The sequence below is a fragment of the Ranitomeya variabilis genome, chromosome 5 (assembly GCF_051348905.1).
Source record: "Ranitomeya variabilis isolate aRanVar5 chromosome 5, aRanVar5.hap1, whole genome shotgun sequence".
Taxonomy (NCBI): Eukaryota; Metazoa; Chordata; class Amphibia; order Anura; family Dendrobatidae; genus Ranitomeya; species Ranitomeya variabilis.
Genome location: NC_135236.1, coordinates 625,232,638 through 625,255,443, shown reverse-complemented (window position 1 = coordinate 625,255,443; position 22,806 = coordinate 625,232,638). Strand labels below are relative to the sequence as shown.

The following is a 22,806-nucleotide window of genomic DNA, read 5'->3' as shown; positions in this document are numbered from 1 at the left end:
TTTGTTTTGCCTATTTGTTCCAGTTCGCAGCTGAAGTTTTGTTACTGTGTCTGGAAAGCTCTCGTCGATCAGGGATTGCTACTCTGGCGTTATGAGTTAATGCCAGAGTTTAAGGTAATCTCTGGATGGTGTTTTGTTAGTATTTTTCTGCTGACCATGAAAGTATACTATCTGTCTTCTGCTATCTAGTAAGCGGACCTCAAATTTGCTAAGACTATTTTCCTGCTGCGTTTGTTGTTTCATCTGAACTCACCGTCATTATATGTGGGGGGCTACTGTCTTCTTTGGAATATTTCTCTAGAGGTGAGCCAGGTCTTATATTTCCCTCTGCTAGCTATTTAGGTCTTAGGCCAGAGCTGGGCATCTAGCTATAAATAGGAAATGCTACCTGGCTATTTCTAGTTGCGCGGCAGGCTTAGTTCATGGTCAGTATAGTTCCATCTTCCGAGAGCTTGTCCCTCTATAGGCTTGCTATGATCTCTGCCTGCAGAGATCATGACAGTAAACATAATTGGAAAAGCCATTAAGTGTCTCAGTGGCCTAGAAGGTCCCCGGCCATCTGTCAGTTCACTGGCCTCTGCCCTCTTAGTCAAAGGGAGCGGGGCGGAGAGAAGCTGGCCAAGGACCGGCATCAGAATGATCAGCTGAGACATTGTGTCCATGGCCGGCATATCAAAGTATTGGGGCAGCATGAATCTCATGAAAGATTTCCTTTAAAAGATATATTAGTGGCTCCACAGGTCACAAGGCTGGGTTTGATCATTATACTTTATTATTGGCCAACGTTCACATTGGTTATGTCTCGTGTATTTGGAGTAAGGACAAGAATGAGTGAATTACCTCTCTGGGATGTACGGCCAGCAGCGTATCAGTCACTTCAATGACCGCTTCAGTCCAGTGTTCCCCGAGTGTGGTACTGATCATGTCCTCTATTGCACTATTTAAGACATCCATTCCTGAAAGATAAAGACAGGCACTTCAGTTGTTCTTACTATGTACTGTATATACGGTAATAGTTGCTCCCGGTATATGGGTCAAACCTATTTGTCTGACTCCATTCACCTAAAGTGTTTGATTGATAGAGAGGAAAATTCTCTGAGGATATAAAATAAATTTGACTTAAAGGACCCATACATGATGTGAAGGTGCAAACAGTACCTAACTCATGAACAGCAGCCCCGCTTTACTCTAACATCCATTTACAATGTCATTTTTCACGAAGTTGCCTTGTTATCTAGATCACCAGGATTCCAGAGGTAGCGCACAGCAGTTATGGCTATGCTTGCTCTGGTGCAGAAATGCTCAGTATATCTGCCAACTCATCCCCATTTAGGCATTGTGTACATACACAGACACACACACACATATGAATAAATACACACACGTATGTACATACTGCACATACACATGTATATACATACATACACGTATACACACATACTGCACATACACATGTATATACATACATACACATATACACACATACTGCACATACACATGTACATACGGTACACATCAGCATGTCTCCTCTTCTGTTCCTTTGGACTCCAGCAGTTATAGGACCTTTGGTGACAACATGGCGACATGACCGTGATCTCACCAAGGTTCCTTAAGCAGTCAACCTCAAAATAGAAACACTGGGGACCCCTAAGAGAGTGGGGGCCTTTGGCAATTGCCCAATTTCCTCCCAAAGCTGGCCATGATTTATTTTTGAGTAGGGCTTATATTGCAAGCATACTCCAAAAATCCTGTAAAATCATGCTATGGCTTATTTTTGGGTTAGGTTTGATTTTTGGAGAAACACAGTACATATGGAACAGAACTGCAGTATAATGTAGGATCTCATATGACCAGAACCTTCAGGATTTGAAGAGTGTTTGTGTGGAAGAGTGGGCCAAAATCACAACAGAGCAATGCATGCAACTAGTTTCTCCATACAGGAGACATCTTGAAGCTTTTATCAACAAAGGCTTTTGTACGAAATATTAATTCAATTTCAGTAAGCCTTTTCAATACTTGTTCTCTCTGTCATTTCTCATTATTACACATAAATTAATTTATGGATATCTACAGTTTGATTTCTTTGCATGTGTGGATTGTGTTCAACACTTATCTCACCCGCTATATATACATATATAGTAGTCAGATAGATCGATAGACACAAACACACACACACATGTGTATATATATATATATATATATATATATATATATATATATATATATACAGTATATAGTATTAGTCAAAAGTCATGCAGTTGTTTCCTTTTTCTTATTGGAATGTGCACATTGTAGATTCAAACTGAAGGCATCAAAATTATGAACGAGCAAATGTAGAAACAAGGAGTAAAGAAACATGTGTGAAACAAAATAGAATGTGTTAATCATTAGATTTCTTAAAGTACTCCCTTTTTACTTTGATGACAGCTGATAAGGAGGACGAAGATGATGAGATACAGTTGTCGCTAAGTCTTGCTGCTGTTAAGTCACAACGTTAGGAGGACCATGGTGCGGTGGTGGAAGATGAAGTGGTGGATGATGAAGTCACTGACCCAACTTGGGAAGCTGACATGTAGAGCGAGGCCAGCAGCGCTAAAGGGGAGAGATCAGCAGCACCAAAACAGACAGGAAAAGGCAATGGGGTGACCAGACGGACAAGGCAGGAAACTGTTCCGCAGAGTACCGAAATTCATGCATTTCTCCGTCAAAGAGTTAGGTGTTCCCCAGTTTGGGACTTTTTTAAATAAAGTTCTAAGACTAACAAAATGGCAATTTGCAACCTGTGCCATGCCAAGATCAGCAGGGGCACGACCACTAGGAACCTAACCACCACCAGCATGATCAGTCACATGCAATCTAAGCACCCGATATGGATGGCCAATCCTCTGGCTCCACAGTTAGTGCCATCGAGTGACACCACTACCTCTCCCCCTGTGCTAGGTGCTTCCCAATCCCTGTCCTAAACACTGGCGCAGATGCCTCCTGCCCTGCACCTATCCTTGCACATTCTGACTTACCATCATCAGGCACTTTCAAATCCTTGTCCCAGCCCAGAGTTCAGCTGTCCCTATCCCAGGCCTTGGAATGAAATAGAAAGCTCCCAGCCACCCACCACAGTCCCAAATGCTAAACGGCACATTCCCAGGCTTGTAAACACAGAGGATTTCCACTAACTCATGGCGGTAGCTGTCCCTCGGTACTCGGTCCCCAGCCACTACTTTTTCTGCCGCTGTGGCGTCCCTGCCTTGTACCAACACGTGTCCAGGAACATTACCCATGCCCTAACCAAGGCACTTACTGGCATCATCCACTTAACGACCAACTCGTGGACAAGCACTTGTGGCCATGGACACTACATTTCCCTGGTAGCACACTGGATGAGCATTGTGGAGGCTGGGGCCGAGTCACAACCTGGCACGGCGAATGTGTTCCCGATGCTGAGTATTTCCAGCCCTACTTCTATCAGGGTTTCCTCCACCTCCTACAGCAGTTCCTGCACCCCATCCTGCTCCTCCTCCATCTCCGATGTGGTATCTCAGAGCATATTATCCAGATCAGCCAGAAGTGACTTTTGGACCCAGTGGCAACCTCCCTCTGGCTCTAACTGACACACCTGGACCTGGGTATTTATAGACTCCCAGTCTGTTTCAGGGAGTTGCCGGTGATATACACATGTACCCCTTGTGAAGGCTTGGAGCTATTGCAGTCTGCTTACTTCCTCTCTAGTGCTGTTGGAGGACGTTTGGTGTTACCTCTCTGAGTCTGCTCAAGATAAGTTGCTTCCCCGTTGTTTGTCTCCCTTCTCTTTAGTGTACAGTGGTGATTGACAAGTGCTGATCCCCCTTCCCTACACAGGCCTTAGCTCTAGGGATATACAGGGCTTAGGTTCATGCTCGGTGATTGGTGTGGAGCCAATACACTGTGTTCCAAATTATTATGAAAATTGGATTTAAGTGTCTTAAAGATTTAATTGTTTTGTTTTTCAAATAAACTCGTGGATGGTATTGTGTCTCAGGGCTCAATGAATCACTGAAATCAATCTTAAACACATGTGATAATTAGTTTTCCAGGTGATTCTAATTAAAGGAAAACTACTCAAAAATGATGTTCCACATTATTATGCAGGTCACAGGTTTCAAGCAATATGGGAAATAAAAAAGATCTCTCTGCTGCTGAAAAGCCTTAAATAGTGCAATGCCTTGGACAAGGTATGAAAAAATTAGATATTTCACAAAAACTTAAGAGTGATCATCATACTCTGATGAGATTTGTGACTGAAACAGAGCACAGACAGAGTTCATGCAAATAAAGGCATAATGAGGAAGTTTTCTGGCAGACAAATTCATTGGATTAAGAGAGCAGCTGCCAAAATACCATTACAAAGCAGCAAACAGTTATTTGAAGCTGCTGGTGCGTCTGGAGTCCCTCGAACCTCAAGGTGTAGGATCCTTCAAAGGCTTGCTGTGGTGCATAAGCCTACTATTCGGCCATTCCAAAACAGTGTTCACAAGCAGAAACGGCTGCAGTGGGCCCAGACATACATGAAGACTAATTTTCAAACAGTCTTGTTTACTGATGAGTGTCGAGCAACTCTGGACGGTCCAGATGGATGGAGTAGTGGATGGTTGGTGGATGGCCACCATGTCCCAACAAGGCTGCGACGTCAGCAAGGAGGTGGAGGAGTCATGTTTTGGGCTGGAATCATGGGGAACCAGCTGGTAGGGCCCTTTAAGGTTCCTGAAGGTGTGAAAATGACCTCAGCAAAGTAAATAGAGTTTCTGACTGACAACTTTCTTCCATGGTCTAAAAAGCAGAAAAGTGCCTTCAGGAACAAAATCATCTTCATGCATGACAATGAATACCTCTGAGTCATTGGCTGCTATGGGCATAAAAGGAGATAAACTCATGGTGTGGCCACCATCTTCCCCTGACCTCAACCCTATAGAGAACCTTTGGAGTATCATCAAGCAAAAGATCTATGAGGGTGGGAGGCAGTTCACATCAAAACAGCAGCTCTGGGAGGCTATTCTGACTTCATGCAAAGAAATACAAGCAGAAACTCTCCATAAACTCACAAGTTCAATGGATGCAAGAATTGTGAAGGTGATATCAATAAAGGGTTCCTATGTTAACATGTAACTTGGCCTGTTAGGATGTTTTGGAGTTAAATAGCTTTTTTGTTCAGTGAATGTGACCTCCTAATGCTGCAAATTCCACAAATGAGCATTTTCAGTTCTTTAAAACATATCAAATGTTTAGAAATTCTACTGTGCCTAATAATTTGGAACAGTGCATTTTGAGTTTTTGTTCATTTTGGAGATTATACTGTTATCATTGGGAGGTTTCTTCAATAAAATTCGATGTATACTCTAATGGGTGATGACTTTTATTAGACTGACTGTCATTTGCACTGACCATTTAGGAAAATCCGAGAAAAATGTAATTTGCATAATAATTTGGAACATAGTGTATAGGGACGGTAGGGGAGGCAGGGTGCTATTAGATCAGCCTAGGTTTCTCCACTCCTGCTTTCCCTAGCATTTGGGCTTTCTTCCCCTCATGTTGCACTTAGTCTTCCCACACTGTGCATGACAGTTACTTAAAGGAATAATAGACCAGACAGATCTGTGGTTGTTGCCGCTGAACCTCCAACCAGGCATGATTGTGTGTGATAATGGTTGTAATCTGGTGGCGGCTGTGAAACATGGCAAGCTCACACATGTACCATGCTTGGCACATGTGCTCAACTTGGTAGTTCAGTGGTTTCTGAAAACATACCCAGATTTGCTAGAACCTCTGGTCAAGGTATGACGCATCAGCGCCCATTTCCGCAAGTCGGCTACAGCTGCTGCCGCTCGCTCTGGCAGTGCTGAAGCAGCGCATACAAGTGCCAGCTCACCGACTGGTGTGCGACTTGACCACGTACTGGAACTCCACACTTAACATGTTGGCAAGGCTTTGTGAGCAGAAGAGGCAAGTGGTTGAGCACCAGCTCCAACACGCTGGTGGCTATCGCAACAGAGGCTAGTACCCACACAACCTTCTTTCCATCTCTCCTACGTGGATTGACTGAGGATGGGAATGAGGAGGAAGAGAAGGAGGAGGAGATGGAGAGTTGTCATCATGGTGGAGACAGGTAAGTGTTGGCTGTATGGAGCTTGGCACATATGGCTGACTTTATGTACCTCTGCCTTTCCCGTGATCCTCGCATTACATTCATCTTGGCCAAAAAAAGAGTACTCGTTATTCATCCTGCTAGACCCATGCTACAAGGAGAACTTTGCATCTAGTATCTCCACTAAAAGCACATGAAATCTTTATGTGGCATATTTACTTATTAACAAAATAGAATATCATTAACCTCAATTGTATTCAGGTTTGGACTGGCCCACAGGAGAACAGGAGAATCCTCCGGTGGGCCCCTGTAGAAGAGTGGGTGGGCCACCACCCGCTTATATGACCAGTACTTGGCACAATATACTTGAATCACTATGTGCAGATAAAGGCAGCATCTTATTCATGTAACATTCTACACATTTCATTGCTATATACATTTTTGATTGAGGATAATGTCACATTTGCATATTGCCGAAAAGTGGGGGCCTGGAATTGGTTCCTAGTGGGCCCTTGGCATCCCAATCCGACACTGATTGTTTAAGTACTGTGTCAGTCTGAAGAATAACTCACCCATTGGTTTTGAGACAGGCAGACTGCCAAGGTAAAGCACTTCATATTTCTGAATGGACTCCCGCACGGTGTCCAGAATATCAACTAGAACAACAAGATACTACAAACTGTCATCATTACATACAGAATAATACAGATATAAAGAACAAAACGTGACACTAAAATGCTAATAGTCATCCAACAGATGATCATTGTACAGTTATTCCACATTATTTGTAGAAAATGAGTCTGTTTGTTGAGTTCAGGTGATGCTTTTTGCTTTTAGTACCCACTTTGCACCTGTAAGTAGATGGAAATGCTGCCCATGTTCCCCATTGTAGATGTGTGTATTGTTGAAATGTGGTATTATGTTTGTGTGTATAATAATCTGTATTGTTAGTGATGAAGCTGTATTCTGCCCAGCAACAGGTAGTTATCTGTTGTGAATTAGACTTTTTTGGCTCCCTCTAGTGGTTACTAGTGATATGACTCTGGGATTTCCTTCCCTCTGTTTGCACCCAGCTGGGTCGTTACTTCAGGGGTGTTGCTATATAAACCTCCTGGAACCTTAGTCCAGTGCCTGGCATCGGTGTTATCAGACACATTCTGTTTGCTCCTGTTTGCTGGTCCTGGTTCGTGTTTAATTAAGCTAAGTCTTGCTTCTTTGTTTTTTGGGTTATTTGTTTGCTATCATTTTTGTCCAGCTTGTACTAAATGTGATTCCTGACCTTGCTGGAAGCTCTAGGGGGCTGGTGTTCTCCCCCCGGGCCGTTAGACGGTTCGGGGGTTCTTGAATTTCCAGTGTGGATATTTTTGATAGGATTTTTTGCTGACCATATAAGTTATCTTTCTATATTCTGCTATTAGCTAGTGGGCCTCTCTTTGCTAAATTCCTAGCTCATTCTTATGTTTGTCTTTTCCTCTTACCTCACCGTTATTATTTGTGGGGGGCTTCTATCCAACTTTTTGGGGTATTTCCTCTGGAGGCAAGAAAGGTCTTTCTTTTCCCTTCTAGGGGTAGTTAGCTCTCCGGCTGGCGCGAGACGTCTAGGATCAACGTAGGAACGTTCCCCGGCTGCTGGTATTTGTGGTGCTAGGATTAGTTATATGGTCAGCCCAGTTACCACTGCCCTATGAGCTGGTTTTCTGTATTTACTGACTTAGCATTATTCCTGAGACCCTCTGCCATTGGGGTCATAACAGTATGCCAGGCCAATATTGAATGTTTAAAGCATTGCAGAAGTGGGATAATAAGAAAGGAAATTCTGAGGTTTTTTTTTCCTTCCTTCTCTTCCTCCCCTTTACCTTTGAGTGGCGTGTGCTTGCTGCAGACATGAATGTGCAGACCTTGATTACAAGTGTTGACCAGCTGGCAGCTCGTGTGCAGGGTATACAAGATTTTGTTACCAGTAGTCCTATGTCTGAACCTAAAATACCTATTCCGGAATTGTTTTCTGGAGATCGATTTAGGTTTAGGAATTTCAAGAATAATTGTAAATTGTTTCTTTCTCTGAGACCCCGTTCATCTGGAGATTCTGCTCAGCAAGTTAAAATTGTTATTTCTTTTTTACGGGGCGACCCTCAGGATTGGGCTTTCTCGCTAGCGCCAGGAGATCCGGCATTGGCGAATATTGATGCGTTTTTTCTGGCGCTCGGATTGCTTTACGAGGAACCCAATCTTGAAATTCAGGCAGAAAAAGCCTTGCTGGCTATTTCTCAGGGTCAGGATGAAGCTGAAGTGTATTGCCAAAAATTTCGGAAATGGTCCGTGCTTACTCAGTGGAATGAGTGTGCTCTGGCCGCAAATTTCAGAAATGGCCTTTCTGAAGCCATTAAGATTGTGATGGTGGGTTTCCCCATTCCTACAAGTCTGAATGATTCTATGGCGCTTGCTATTCAAATTGACCGGCGTTTGCGGGAGCGCAAAACCGCTAATCCTCTGGTGGTGTTGTCTGAACAAACACCTGATTTAATGCAATGTGATAGAATTCAGACTAGAAATGAACGGAAAAATCATAGACGTCAGAATGGTTTGTGTTTTTACTGTGGTGATTCTACACATGTTATATCAGCATGCTCTAAACGCCTAACAAGGGTTGTTAGTCCTGTCGCCATTGGTAATTTGCAACCTAAATTTATTTTGTCTGTGACTTTAATTTGCTCTTTGTCTTCTTACCCTGTTATGGCGTTTGTGGATTCAGGTGCCGCCCTGAGTCTTATGGATCTGTCATTTGCCAAGCGCTGTGGTTTTGTTCTTGAACCGTTAGTAAATCCTATTCCTCTTAGAGGTATTGATGCTACGCCATTGGCGGAAAATAAACCGCAGTTTTGGACGCAGGTGACCATGTGCATGACTCCTGAACATCGGGAGGTGATTCGTTTTCTTGTTCTGCATAAAATGCATGATTTGGTCATTTTGGGTCTGCCATGGTTACAGACCCACAATCCAGTCCTGGATTGGAAGGCAATGTCTGTGTCAAGTTGGGGCTGTCAGGGAATTCATGCTGATTCCCCGCCGGTGTCTATTGCTTCCTCTACTCCTTCAGAAGTTCCTGAGTATTTGTCTGATTATCAGGATGTATTCAGTGAGTCCAGATCCAGTGCTCTGCCTCCTCATAGGGACTGTGACTGCGCCATAGATTTGATTCCAGGTAGTAAATTTCCTAAGGGAAGATTATTTAATCTGTCAGTACCTGAGCATGCCGCAATGCGTTCATATATCAAGGAGTCTCTGGAGAAGGGGCATATCCGTCCATCCTCTTCCCCTCTTGGTGCGGGATTCTTTTTTGTGGCTAAGAAGGACGGATCTTTGAGACCTTGTATTGACTATCGGCTACTGAATAAAATCACTGTAAAATTTCAGTATCCTTTGCCTCTCTTGTCGGACTTGTTTGCCCGGATTAAGGGTGCCAAGTGGTTCACCAAGATAGATCTTCGTGGTGCATACAACCTTGTGCGCATTAAGCAAGGTGATGAATGGAAGACTGCATTTAATACGCCCGAAGGTCATTTTGAGTACTTGGTGATGCCTTTTGGGCTTTCTAATGCTCCCTCAGTATTTCAGTCCTTTATGCATGATATTTTCCGGAAGTATCTGGATAAATTTATGATTGTTTATCTGGACGATATTCTGGTTTTCTCTGAAGATTGGGACTCACATGTGGAGCAGGTCAGGATGGTGTTTCAGGTTTTGCGTGAGAATGCCTTGTTTGTTAAAGGCTCAAAGTGTCTCTTTGGAGTACAGAAGGTTCCCTTTTTGGGGTTTATTTTTTCCCCTTCTGCTGTAGATATGGACCCAGTCAAGGTCCGAGCTATTCATGAGTGGACTCAACCCACGTCAGTTAAGAGTCTTCAGAAGCTCTTGGGTTTTGCTAACTTCTACCGTCGTTTTATCGCTAATTTTTCTAGCGTTGTTAAACCTTTGACGGATATGACCAAGAAAGGTTCTGATGTTGCTAACTGGGCTCCTGCAGCCGTGGAGGCGTTCCAGGAGTTGAAGCGCCGGTTTACTTCGGCGCCTGTTTTGTGCCAGCCTGATGTCTCACTTCCCTTTCAGGTCGAGGTGGATGCTTCTGAGATTGGGGCAGGGGCCGTTTTGTCACAGAGAGGCCCTGGTTGCTCGGTAATGAGACCATATGCTTTCTTCTCTAGGAAGTTTTTGGCTCGAGGGTGCTAAGCATCGTGTGGTGGTCTTGACTGATCACAAAAATTTGATGTATCTCGAGTCTGCTAAACGCTTGAATCCTAGACAGGCCCGCTGGTCATTGTTTTTCTCCCGTTTTGACTTTGTGGTCTCGTATTTACCAGGTTCAAAGAATGTGAAAGCTGATGCTCTCCTGGAGTCACAGAACCTGTTGGTATTCTTAAAGAAGGAGTTATTTTGTCAGCCATTTCTCCTGATTTGCGACGTGTGTTGCAGAGATTTCAAGCTGGTAGACCTGACTCTTGTCCACCTGACAGACTGTTTGTTCCTGATAAGTGGACCAGCAGAGTCATTTCCGAGGTTCATTCCTCGGTGTTGGCAGGTCATCCGGGAATTTTTGGCACCAGAGATCTGGTGGCTAGGTCATTTTGGTGGCCTTCCTGGTCACGGGATGTACGGTCATTTGTGCAGTCCTGTGGGACTTGTGCTCGAGCTAAGCCTTGCTGTTCCCGTGCCAGCGGGTTGCTCTTGCCCTTGCCTGTCCCGAAGAGGCCTTGGACACATATTTCCATGGATTTCATTTCTGATCTCCCGGTGTCTCGGGGTATGTCTGTCATCTGGGTGGTATGTGATCGCTTTTCAAAAATGGTCCATTTGGTGCCTTTGCCTAAGCTGCCTTCCTCTTCCGATCTGGTTCCTGTGTTCCTTCAGAATGTGGTTCGTTTACACGGCATTCCTGAGAATATTGTGTCTGACAGAGGATCCCAGTTTGTTTCCAGGTTCTGGCGATCCTTTTGTGCTAGGATGGGCATTGATTTATCGTTCTCGTCTGCCTTTCATCCTCAGACTAATGGACAAACTGAGCGAACTAATCAGACTCTGGAAGCTTACTTGAGGAATTTTGTTTCGGCAGATCAGGATGATTGGGTGACCTTCTTGCCGTTGGCTGAGTTTGCCCTAAATAATCGGGCTAGTTCCGCTACTTTGGTTTCGCCATTTTTCTGCAACTCTGGTTTCCATCCTCGTTTTTCCTCGGGACATGTGGAGCCTTCTGACTGTCCTGGAGTAGATTCTGTGGTGGATAGGTTGCAGCAGATCTGGAATCATGTGGTGGACAACTTGAAGTTGTCACAGGAGAAGGCTCAGCGTTTTGCCATCCGCCGCCGCGGTGTGGGTCCCCGACTTCGTGTTGGGGATTTGGTGTGGCTGTCTTCTCGATTTGTTCCTATGAAGGTCTCCTCTCCTAAATTTAAGCCTCGCTTCATCGATCCTTACAAGATATTGGAAATCCTTAATCCTGTGTCCTTTCGCTTGGATCTTCCGGTTTCGTTTGCCATTCACAACGTGTTCCATAGGTCTTTGTTACGACGCTACGTTGTGCCTGTGGTTCCTTCTGCTGAGCCTCCTGCTCCGGTGTTGGTTGAGGGCGAGTTGGAGTACGTGGTGGAGAAGATCTTGGATTCTCGTCTCTCCAGGCGGAGGCTTCAGTATTTGGTCAAGTGGAAGGGTTATGGTCAGGAGGATAATTCCTGGGTGGTTGCCTCTGATGTGCATGCGGCCGATTTGGTTCGTGCCTTTCACGCTGCTCATCCTGATCGCCCTGGTGGTCTTGGTGAGGGTTCGGTGACCCCTCCTTAAGGGGGGGGTACTGTTGTGAATTAGACTTTTTTGGCTCCCTCTAGTGGTTACTAGTGATATGACTCTGGGATTTCCTTCCCTCTGTCTGCACCCAGCTGGGTCGTTACTTCAGGGGTGTTGCTATATAAACCTCCTGGAACCTTAGTCCAGTGCCTGGACTAGTGCCTCCTGGAAACACATTCTGTTTGCTCCTGTTTGCTGGTCCTGGTTCGTGTTTAATTAAGCTAAGTCTTGCTTCTTTGTTTTTTGGGTTATTTGTTTGCTATCATTTTTGTCCAGCTTGTACTAAATGTGATTCCTGACCTTGCTGGAAGCTCTAGGGGGCTGGTGTTCTCCCCCCGGGCCGTTAGACGGTTCGGGGGTTCTTGAATTTCCAGTGTGGATATTTTTGATAGGATTTTTTGCTGACCATATAAGTTATCTTTCTATATTCTGCTATTAGCTAGTGGGCCTCTCTTTGCTAAATTCCTAGCTCATTCTTATGTTTGTCTTTTCCTCTTACCTCACCGTTATTATTTGTGGGGGGCTTCTATCCAACTTTTTGGGGTATTTCCTCTGGAGGCAAGAAAGGTCTTTCTTTTCCCTTCTAGGGGTAGTTAGCTCTCCGGCTGGCGCGAGACGTCTAGGATCAACGTAGGAACGTTCCCAGGCTGCTGGTATTTGTGGTGCTAGGATTAGTTATATGGTCAGCCCAGTTACCACTGCTGCCCTATGAGCTGGTTTTCTGTATTTACTGACTTAGCATTATTCCTGAGACCCTCTGCCATTGGGGTCATAACAGTTATCAGAAACAGTTAGGACTAGCCCAGAGTGGGAGGGGCTAAAGTAAAGAGACAGAGAGAGAGTTTACTGTCAGGATTTAGACAGAGCCTAGCTTGTACCTAGGCCGATTACTCAGCAGAGCCGCATGACGTGGTGTCCCTAACGTGAGAAGAGACCAAGAGGATGGTAGTGTGATCCAGAGGAGAGACAAGAGAAAGTGACAAAAAGAGGAGTAAGTGATTCTCCGGAGACGAGGTCTGAGGCAGGCAGCCCAGCAGAGGAAAATCAAGTGTGCAGGTCCAGGAGGTAATGGGACTTATCAGAGCAAGGAACGTGAAACAAGGCAGTAGTTCTAAAGCGTCGGCGAGCAGAGAAGCTCAGCAACAGCCATAGTGGCAAGGTAGCTTCCCTAAGGGGAAAAGGACGCGGAACCGTGAGTTGTAGTACAGTACTCTCACTTACTGACTGCAGTACCGTCGTTGGGGACGAGGGAGGTTCCTGAATTACTGCGCTGGGTAATGGTGAAGATATAGCATTGAGTTAGGCAGAACAGAAAATGTATATGAAGATGTTGAAGATATTCCATGCACTAAGAGAAACGTTCATGTATCTATGCACCCGCTATCTGTTGTACATAATACCTATTAAGTAGTGATGGGTGAGTAGCATTGTGGCTCGGGTCTCCCCGAGCACGCTCGGGTGGTTTCCGAGTATTTTTGTGTGCTAGGAGATTTAGTTTTTACTTGCCTCAGCTGCATGATTTAAGGCTGCTGGACAGCCTGAATACATGTGAGGAAAATCAAACGTCTATCAAAAATGGATCATTTTTGGATTGGAAGATCTGGCCCGACCGCCGGGTCTCCAGATCTGAGCGAACTACTTCATAGGCATATAGTGTAAGAAATCATTATCGAATATTGTTCACCTCGGCAGCTATTTTTTTATAGATCCAATTCATTAAAAGCAAAAAAATAAATCAAAAGGAAAAAATAAAATACGGTAAGTGGAAGTAAAACATGATAACAGGACCACAGTTTTTTCATATTCAATTCCATGGATACAAATAGCTCTGCATGGGAGGTGTATAAGCAAAACGGTAAGATATTTTTAACTGTTTGCTAAATAGATTTATTTTTAATTTAAAAAAAAAGTCTTCCGAGTGGCGTCACATGTATCATACCACATGCGCTATTTGTACCAAATTCACACCTTGTAGAATAATGCATTTTTTGGACTTTTCTTGTTTTGTACAATGAAATGTTCTACTTCTTTTTTCAGACTGTTACACACCTTGTACGGGTAAGTCTTCCGGTGAGATGGTCTCTAAGGTAACAGACCGGGTGATGGTATTATTGGCAACTGCTCTTTCTGCCATGATCTGAAGGGGGTAACAAGACAAGATTTACTACAACATGGTTTAAAATAAAGAAGTTGTCCACTACTAGGAAAACCCCTTCTTATACCCCACTCTTGGCCCTGATAAAATAAATAAGCCTATACTCGCCTCTCGTACCGGTGCTGTTCCAGCGGTGTCGGCACTCGCATTCTCAGGGCTCTCGAGCAGTTGTTATGACACAAGAGTCTGGCACCCATTGTTGGCGTCACTGTCTCCGCCTTTGGACAAACTGAACATCACGAGGAAGTCAGAGCTTCTCTCTCACTTCCTCTTCCTCAATTTGTCCGAAGGTGGAGGCGGTGACGCCAAGAATGGGTGCCAGACTATTGTGTCATAACAACTGCACAAGAGCCCTGCGAATGCTGACACAGCTGGAACAGCGCCCATACGAGAGGCGAGTATACTTTTTTTATCATCACTAAACATTTAGATCAAGAATGGGTTGTACTAGTGGTGGACAAACCCTTTAACAATGAAGTCATTTCTACATAACATCATAAAAGAAGTTGTCCCATATCGGACGTTTGCCGATGGATTCCATATCTATCAGACATTTTTGGCATATCCAGTGGACATGCCATAAATGTATGAGATATAAATATTCTTTAACCATATTAATATATGAGCATAGGTAAATATTATAATACAGGCTATAAATTCTATATGCACCAACAAGAAATATGGAAAGGATACACACAGATAAAATTGAATATAATTGTGGAGGAGGGAGCAGTCAGATCCCTACTCCACCAGCCCGTCTGTATAGAGATTGGAAAATCTACAAGTCACATGACGTTTTCAGGTCATGTGACTTGGCAGCAGGTACAAACTCAGCAACAGAGGAGAAGGAATAGCCAGTGGGATGCCCGTGTAGGTCCTGCTGGGGCGAGGACTCCATACAGTGTACGTGAAGCAGTATCATGCTGTGTGGGTGATACTGTGGGGGCATCATATTCGGTGGTGGGATACTGTGGGGTACTGTAGCATGGCTATTTAATCCTGATAGAACTAGATTAAAAAAAAATACTAAATTGAATATCAGGCAGGAAAAATTTAAAAAAGATTATGCAGCCATTCTCGCATGGATTGTCATAGTAAGTACACCCGCTTCATTGGGTCATTCACCAGCCTCATTGGGTCTAAGAGATCTATTTAGTAATATATGCTGTTTATATTTTGTAATCTGTTGAAATACCCCTTTAATGCTTCCTAAAAGGTGAGCCAAATATTAAGAATTCCTGTTTACCTTGGAGCACATATCATGGAGGGCACTGGCAATGGCCTTGGCTGGGACATCACAATGGAACACATGGCACTTCAGCATGCAGGTATCTTTGTCATTAGCCACAAATGCAAAGTCCCTAAAAGAACACATTATTATAAATATTAATATTATAAAAGCAGAAGTACATGTGAGGAGCCTGCATGGCCTAAACATGCTACCATGGGCTGTAGCATCTCTGGACTTGTCTCCCATCGATCACATCTGGGATGTCATTGGTCGGCAGTTGCAAAGGAGCTGCCAGCAGTGGATTTTGATTATGTGTCCAAGTGCATTCAGCTGGGCAGATCATTCTTCAATCATTAATAACCTCATTGATAGCAGCTAAGGCTGCAACTGTGGGGATTTCTGCACGTGGGCAACCTGTTATATCACACAGGGCACCGGCCACCAGCCTACAGTTGGCATCATCTCTGACTCACGTCACCAGAGCTGCAGCCAATCACTGAGATCAGCAGCTCATGTCATCTACACGGGTACTAGGATGGGTTTGTGTCCTTTCTTTGAAAAACATAGAACACGTACGTGAAAAATTTAGATAGAACTTAATGAGGTTGGATGAAAGGTCATAACACTATAGAGAAGGAGTTAAGAGGAAGGTCTTCCGCTTTATTAAGCAGCGCAGAAAGGCACCGCCAACATGAATGGGTGCCATGTAATATTCCACCTGCTTCTCAGAAACATGTACAGTTTATACCAGGATTATATACAGATAGTACCAATCAGCTGATTGCCAGAAGAAGCCCTGGTGGAAGAAGGAGCATTCTTGGCTGTAAACTGCCCCTTTCTCAATAGCTTGCTACAGCTAGTCACTTGTCACTGGCTAAAATGAGACAACATGTCCGGGTAGGAAGGCAATGACTATAGCAGAAAGAGGGGGCCGGCAGAGGACCCAAAAATGTCAAAACCAGACAGGGTTAGTATTGCGATTATAGCCTCTTTTCTTAATTTACATAATTCTACATTGTTTTCAAAATTATTTTGCGTAGCTGGAGAACCACTTTAATTTCATCTTCTGTTTGTTTGTTTTTTTTAAATCAGAGCCTTATTGAAATGGACATTAAGTTACTTATTAATGTATATTTTCATGTATGCTAGGAAAAGGTATAAACTATGGAAAATATTTGCACTCAATCTATATCTTTACCCTGTGCCACAGTGCACCTTAGGCCCCCTTCACCAGTCGTTGTTTGCTGTTCAGCGTTAGACATTAGGCCTTAGCGTTTACATATGCAATGCAGTTTTGGTCCAAACACGTGCATTTTTTATTGCTTTCTCCAGTTTGCACAGCACCAAAACAAACTCAAACATAGATCCCTAGCCTTGTCCAGGCGCTATCTATATAGAACTAACCCTGGCTACTCATACGCGGCTAAGCTAGCATCAGCTCAGTCAACCAAAACAGCTATTGTCTATAGCAACCACTGATACACACGGACTGTGCAGACTCTTCTCAGACAGGGACTCTGTACTGTCTCCCTCTTCAGCTCCAAGACACATCCAGTCTGGTCAGCTTCCCTGAGCTGATTAAGGAGAACAGCTAGCCTGGTTTTATTCATGGCTAGCCAGCTGATTTAATCAGAACCTGTAAAGCTAAGATTTAACCCTAGCCTACCAGGCTTTGCTACACCATTATAACCTGTGCTGCTATACATATGTTCTCTTTTTACCGGCAGCATGGATGACAAGGGCCAATACAAGTCTATGGGTCAATGTAAAACAAGATGGCATCCGTGTGGCATCCATGTGCCATATGTGTTTAAGATTGCAAAGTATAGGAGAATACTTGTAATTTCCTTTTCCATATCGGAAAACACTGATGATGCACTGATCCAATACACTGATGACACTGGTACTATTTCTTCAAGTACCAATTTTTTCCGGATGTGTGAAGGAGTTTTTTATAGACTACCCTATTCAGTGAAACTGTGCCCTCAAGCAGACTTTTTTTCCCCCATCATGACTGGGCAGATTGCTAATTAAGCTCACTGCCCAATCTATGAAAGAAATGTGTAGCCCAGCTGCACTGTTCTATCTCCCTGCATTCATCTCTAGGACCTGTATAAGGAGATGACAGGAAGCAAAACTATCAGTCAGTTCAGCTTCCTGCTACTAACAATGGGGTCACTAGGAGGAAAGTGAAGGTTGCATATGAAGGCATCACAAAACCTACAAGAAACAAAATGAGTGGCCTCCCTTTCCTGAGCTGGTAATTACATTTAAAGGCTTCCCTAGACTGGGGTCCACTGGTTGGGACTCGGTCCTTTTGTCTGCCATTATTCACACACTGAGGTCAACTCTGACACATGGTAAGGTTTTAATATTAGACAGTGTAGGACCGTCCCAATCAGAGTCACCTTGTCAATGGTGGGATGGCTTTTATGCTATTTTTGGTTAAAAAACAGTATTACTAAGAACTCTGTGTTATTCAAATGCACTTTTGCTTTTTACTTATTTAGCTACAGCAGGTTCTTTGCTCATTTTGTTTCTTGTAGGTTTTGTAGGTTTTAGGGCCAATGTGCACTTGCGTTTATGTGCTGCATGTATACCAACTCAAACAAAGCTCAATTTTTGTGTATGTTTTTATATGAAGGCGTCAGTAAAAGGGAGGCATGGAGAGCAATCTGAGTAGATGGGAAGCTGGGTTGTCAACTGTCCATAAATTTATGGACAGTCTGTAAAAATCCTGGCTTTTCTCTTCCTTCCAACGAAAAAAACACCATCTGCAAGTACAAAGTTTGTACTGTGCATGCGCAGTGTGTCCCCTATGTGCCATATATAGAACCGCAGTGTGTGTCCTATGTGTGATATATACAAGCGCAGTATGTGCCATATATACAGCCACAGTGTGTGTCCTATGTGCCATACAATGAAGTAAATAATTATTTGAACCCTTGCTGATTTTGTAAGTTTGCCCACTGACAAAGACAGGAACAGGCCATAATTTTAAGGGTAGGTTCACTTTAACATTGAAAGATAGAATATTAAAAACAAAATCCAGAAAATCACATTGTATAAATTATATACATTTATTTGCATTTTGCAGTGAGAAATAAGTATTTGATCCCTCTGGCAAACAAGACTTAATACTTGGTGGCAAAACCCTTGTTGGCAATACAAGGAGAAATACCGCCACAACATAACTAGTGTACTGAATAATAGTGACCGAATAATACTACATGCAGGGGATAAATACTGCCTCACCATGACCAGACCACAAATTGCCACCACATAGTGACCGAATAATGACACATGCAGGGGATAAATACTGCCACACCGTGACCAGACCACAAATTACCACCCACATAGTGACAGAATACCACCACATACAAGAGACAAATACTGCCATATTGTGACCAGACCACAAATTACCACCACATGGTGACCGAATAATACCACATACAGGGGATAAATACTGCCATGCAATGACCAGACCACAAATTACCACCACATAGTGACCGAATACTAGAATACTGATCATAAATCAAAACCACAATACTAACAACACTGTTATTACCATAAGTGACATTATACACAAGAGATCTGTATATAGTGTATAGGTAATACAGTGATCACCAGTGACATTATACACAGGAGCTCTGTATATAGTGTATAGTATAAAGGTAATACAGTGATCACCAGTCACATTATACACAGGAGCTCTGTATATAGTGTCAGTGTACAGATAATACAGTGATCACTAGTGACATTATACACAGGAGCCCTGTATATAGTGTATAGTGTACAAGTAATACAGTGATCACCAGTGACATTATACATAGGAGTTCTGTATATAGTGTTTAGTGTACAGGTAATACAGTGATCACCAGTGACATTATACACTGGACTTCAAGAACATTGTGCTGCTGGGGCCAGCGTGTACCGGTATTTCAAAGCAGTTGGAAGCCCTACTGGAATTCCAAGTGGATGCCCCTGTCGCGTCCAGAGCCCACGGTCTTGCATAGAAACTGCGAGGCATATGGTGTCCTCTGACGTACAGGGAAGATGGACAGAGAAGGTTGTGGATCCCAGGTGCACTGCTGATGTGGACAGAAAATTCCTGAGACTGACAGAGTCAGTGAGCTTAGAGAAAGTTCAGGAGGAACGAGTGGTAGAGCTGAAGATGCATTGTTATAAGGCAAGTAAGAAACATGAAGTGCTGTGCTTATCCCACGTTACACCCTGATGAACTTGAACTGAGTGAGCACCAAATGTTTTCTTGTTGCAGTGAACTTGGTGTCCCCTGAATTATGTGCAGTGGCTCCTGAGGATGGGGGCCGGGAGACAGAGGTGGCCTGGGGCCTAAAAATTAGTATGATGCACCCCACACCTGACAGCACACTGGGACTGGGACACTGTGTTCCTGTGCGGCTTTTAGCAACTTTACAAGATTACATAGCAAAAACTTGCTGATAGATTCCCTTTAACATTTTGGGTCCACGGTCAGCAAGTTCTCATATCTTAACCCCATTGAGAACCTGTGGACAAACCTCAAAAGGCGAGTGGACAAAAAAAAAACCAAGGAAATTGTGATAAACTTCAAGCTCTGATTAGGTAAGAATGGGTTGTCATCAGTCAGGATTTGGCCCAGTTATCAGGGCAAAGTGCAGAAGTCTTGAAAAATGGGGGTCAACACTGGAAATATTGAGTCATTGCATAAACTTGATGTATTTGTCAATGAAAGTGTAAAAACTTAGGAAACAGCTAAACCTACATCAAAACCTCCAAAAAACCCTCAAATTTGGAGATCACAGAGGCCCCTACCCGGCGCTGTCTGAGCCCTGTGCCGAGGGAGGCTTCTTGAGGAGGAGACGAGCGGCCAGGGAGCCGGGAGGCAAGGAGGGGGATTGCGGCGCAGCGCAGAAGAGCCCGGTGAGTCGGGGAACACCGGCGGAGCAGGGGGAGACCGCCATTACATCGGCGGCCATCACCGCACAGAGGCCACCGTGACTCAGACGGCCCACTGACTAAGGACGCTCACGCCGCCTATCACTACCGTCCCCTCACACTTGCCTCCTTCATATCGCTCTCGCCGGGTGCAAGCAGTGAGCAGGGTCCTGTGGAGGACCGGAGCGGTGGTTGCCCTGGTCCCCCCTCCTTCTTCTCTAGCTCTCCTTTTGGCGCCAAAAGTCGCCATAATACACAGGAGCCAGCTCTGCTCCTCCACACGGTCACTGAACCGTCCCTGGGTGCAGCGTTGGATAGTGTGTGCTGCCCAGCCCCTGCAAGGCTCCAGATTATCCCCCTAAATAAATAAATAAAGGGGAGATCTCCCTGGGGAGAGGTTTCTGCTAGGTGTGGAGTGAGATACCTGATGTAACTCCTCGGATTTCGCATGTACCCACCGCGGCCAACTATTAGCCTATAAAAATCACTTATGTCCATGGGCAAGTCCAGAAAACGCTTGGAAGTACTTTTGGACTCTACAGCCCACTCCACAGATATGGATCGCTTCTTAACCACTAATAAGCAATACAGAAACACTAGATCTCAGTCCTCCAATAAGATTTCAGAGGACCGTTTATCTTCACAAGACTCAATGACCCCACACAACTCTCCTGAAAGGGCAACTGAGGAAGGTGATGATAGCAATGAACTTCCTGAGGACCTGAACGTATAGGATCTCGGCAAATTTATAAGATCCCTCCCCACCAAAATAGACTTGGAGAAATTTGCTTGTAGAATAGAAAACTCCTTTAAAAAGGAGCTCCAAGCCCTAAAATCAGAATTCACAACCAGGGTGGAAGAGGTAGAGAAAACTCAGGAACTCGTATTGCAAGAGCTGCAAACTCACAGAGAGATCATAACAAGTCATACTTTGAGATTGGAAGAATAGGCAACCGGAATGGAGGACCTAGAAAACCGTAACAGACGTAACAACATCAGGATCCGTGGTCTACCGGAGTCCATAGGCCCATCTGAACTAGACCCCACAGTTCAGAAATTATTTCTTGAAATCCTAAATGAAGAGGGGACAGGTGCCATAGAATTTGACCGAATTCACAGATCCCTTGGCCCAAAACCACAATCAGACTCAAGGCCCAGAGACGTTATTTGCAGAGTACACTACTACAAAACTAAGGAGTCTATAATGCTGGCCGCTAGACGGAAGGGTACAATCCAATTCTGTGGAACACAGATTGTAATACTCTCGGACTTGTCCAGGCGAACCCTGCAACTGAGAAGGGCTCTGCGTCCACTTCTGTCCCTCCTCCAGGAAAAAGACATTCCTTATAAATGGGGCTTTCCATTCCAACTGATAGCCTTCAAAGGAGGGAAAACAGCTACCTTTCGTAATCTAGGTGATCTGGCCAATTTCTTAGGTACTTTCGAGTTGCCGATGACTTCCCTGCCTGACTGGCCAAGCTCTCCTCAGCTTCCAAATATATCACCGAGATGGTCAAAGGTCCCACGCTCCAAGCACCACAAGAAACATGACTTGCCATCAGATCAGACCTGAGAGTTTTTTTCCTTTTTCTTTCTTTTCTCTTCTTTTTTCTCTAAATTCTGTTTGCTCTCAATGCGATTTAAATTAACCACTCTTGCCCTTCTGAGCCACTCTAACTTTGGGCTTGCTATGTGATGGGATTTAGTTATGTTCCGTTATATGAACCGCCTCCATACAAGTTAAATTTGAATGTATATCATTGATGTTTGGTATAATACTGAGGTTTTATTAACTTAATTTTCTTCTTCAACATTTGTATTATCTAGTTAGGGAGCTACCTATGCTGTATATAGTGCTCTGTGCTGTATATATATTGCTCTGTGGGCTGTGCTATATATAGTACTCTGTGGGCTGTGCTATATATAGTACTCTGTGGGCTGTGCTGTATATATTGCTCTGTGGGCTGTGCTGTATATATTGCTCTGTGGGCTGTGCTGTATATATTGCTCTGTGGGCTGTGCTATATATAGTACTCTGTGGGCTGTGCTGTATATATTACTCTGTGGGCTGTGCTGTATATAGTACTCTGTGGGTTGTGCTGTATATAGTACTCTGTGGGCTGTGCTGTATATAGTACTCTCTGGGCTGTGCTGTATATAGTACTCTGTGGGCTGTGCTGTATATAGTACTCTGTGGGCTGTGCTGTATATATTACTCTGTGGGCTGTGCTGTATATATTGCTCTGTGGGCTGTGCTATATATAGTACTCTGTGGGCTGTGCTGTATATATTACTCTGTGGGCTGTGCTATATATAGTACTCTGTGGGCTGTGCTGTATATATTACTCTGTGGGCTGTGCTATATATAGTACTCTGTGGGCTGTGCTATATATAGTACTCTGTGGGCTGTGCTGTATATATTACTCTGTGGGCTGTGCTGTATATAGTACTCTGTGGGCTGTGCTGTATATAGTACTCTGGGCTGTGCTGTATATAGTGCTCTGTGGGCTGTGCTGTATGTAGTACTCTGTG

At 44.0% G+C, this 22,806-nt stretch overlaps 1 protein-coding gene across 1 annotated transcript in view; it reads right to left on the bottom strand.

Moving 5' to 3' along the window:
* The window catches only part of APBB3 (amyloid beta precursor protein binding family B member 3), a 110,460-nt gene that overhangs the window by 31,892 nt on the left and 55,762 nt on the right, over window positions 1–22,806 (bottom strand). The window contains exons 8-11 of the mRNA XM_077266129.1: window positions 15,352–15,466; window positions 14,000–14,087; window positions 6,688–6,771; window positions 841–956 (exon numbers count right to left, since the gene is read on the bottom strand). Of these exons, the coding sequence (XP_077122244.1) occupies window positions 841–956; window positions 6,688–6,771; window positions 14,000–14,087; window positions 15,352–15,466 (403 nt within the window). The remainder of the gene's footprint in view (window positions 1–840; window positions 957–6,687; window positions 6,772–13,999; window positions 14,088–15,351; window positions 15,467–22,806) is intronic.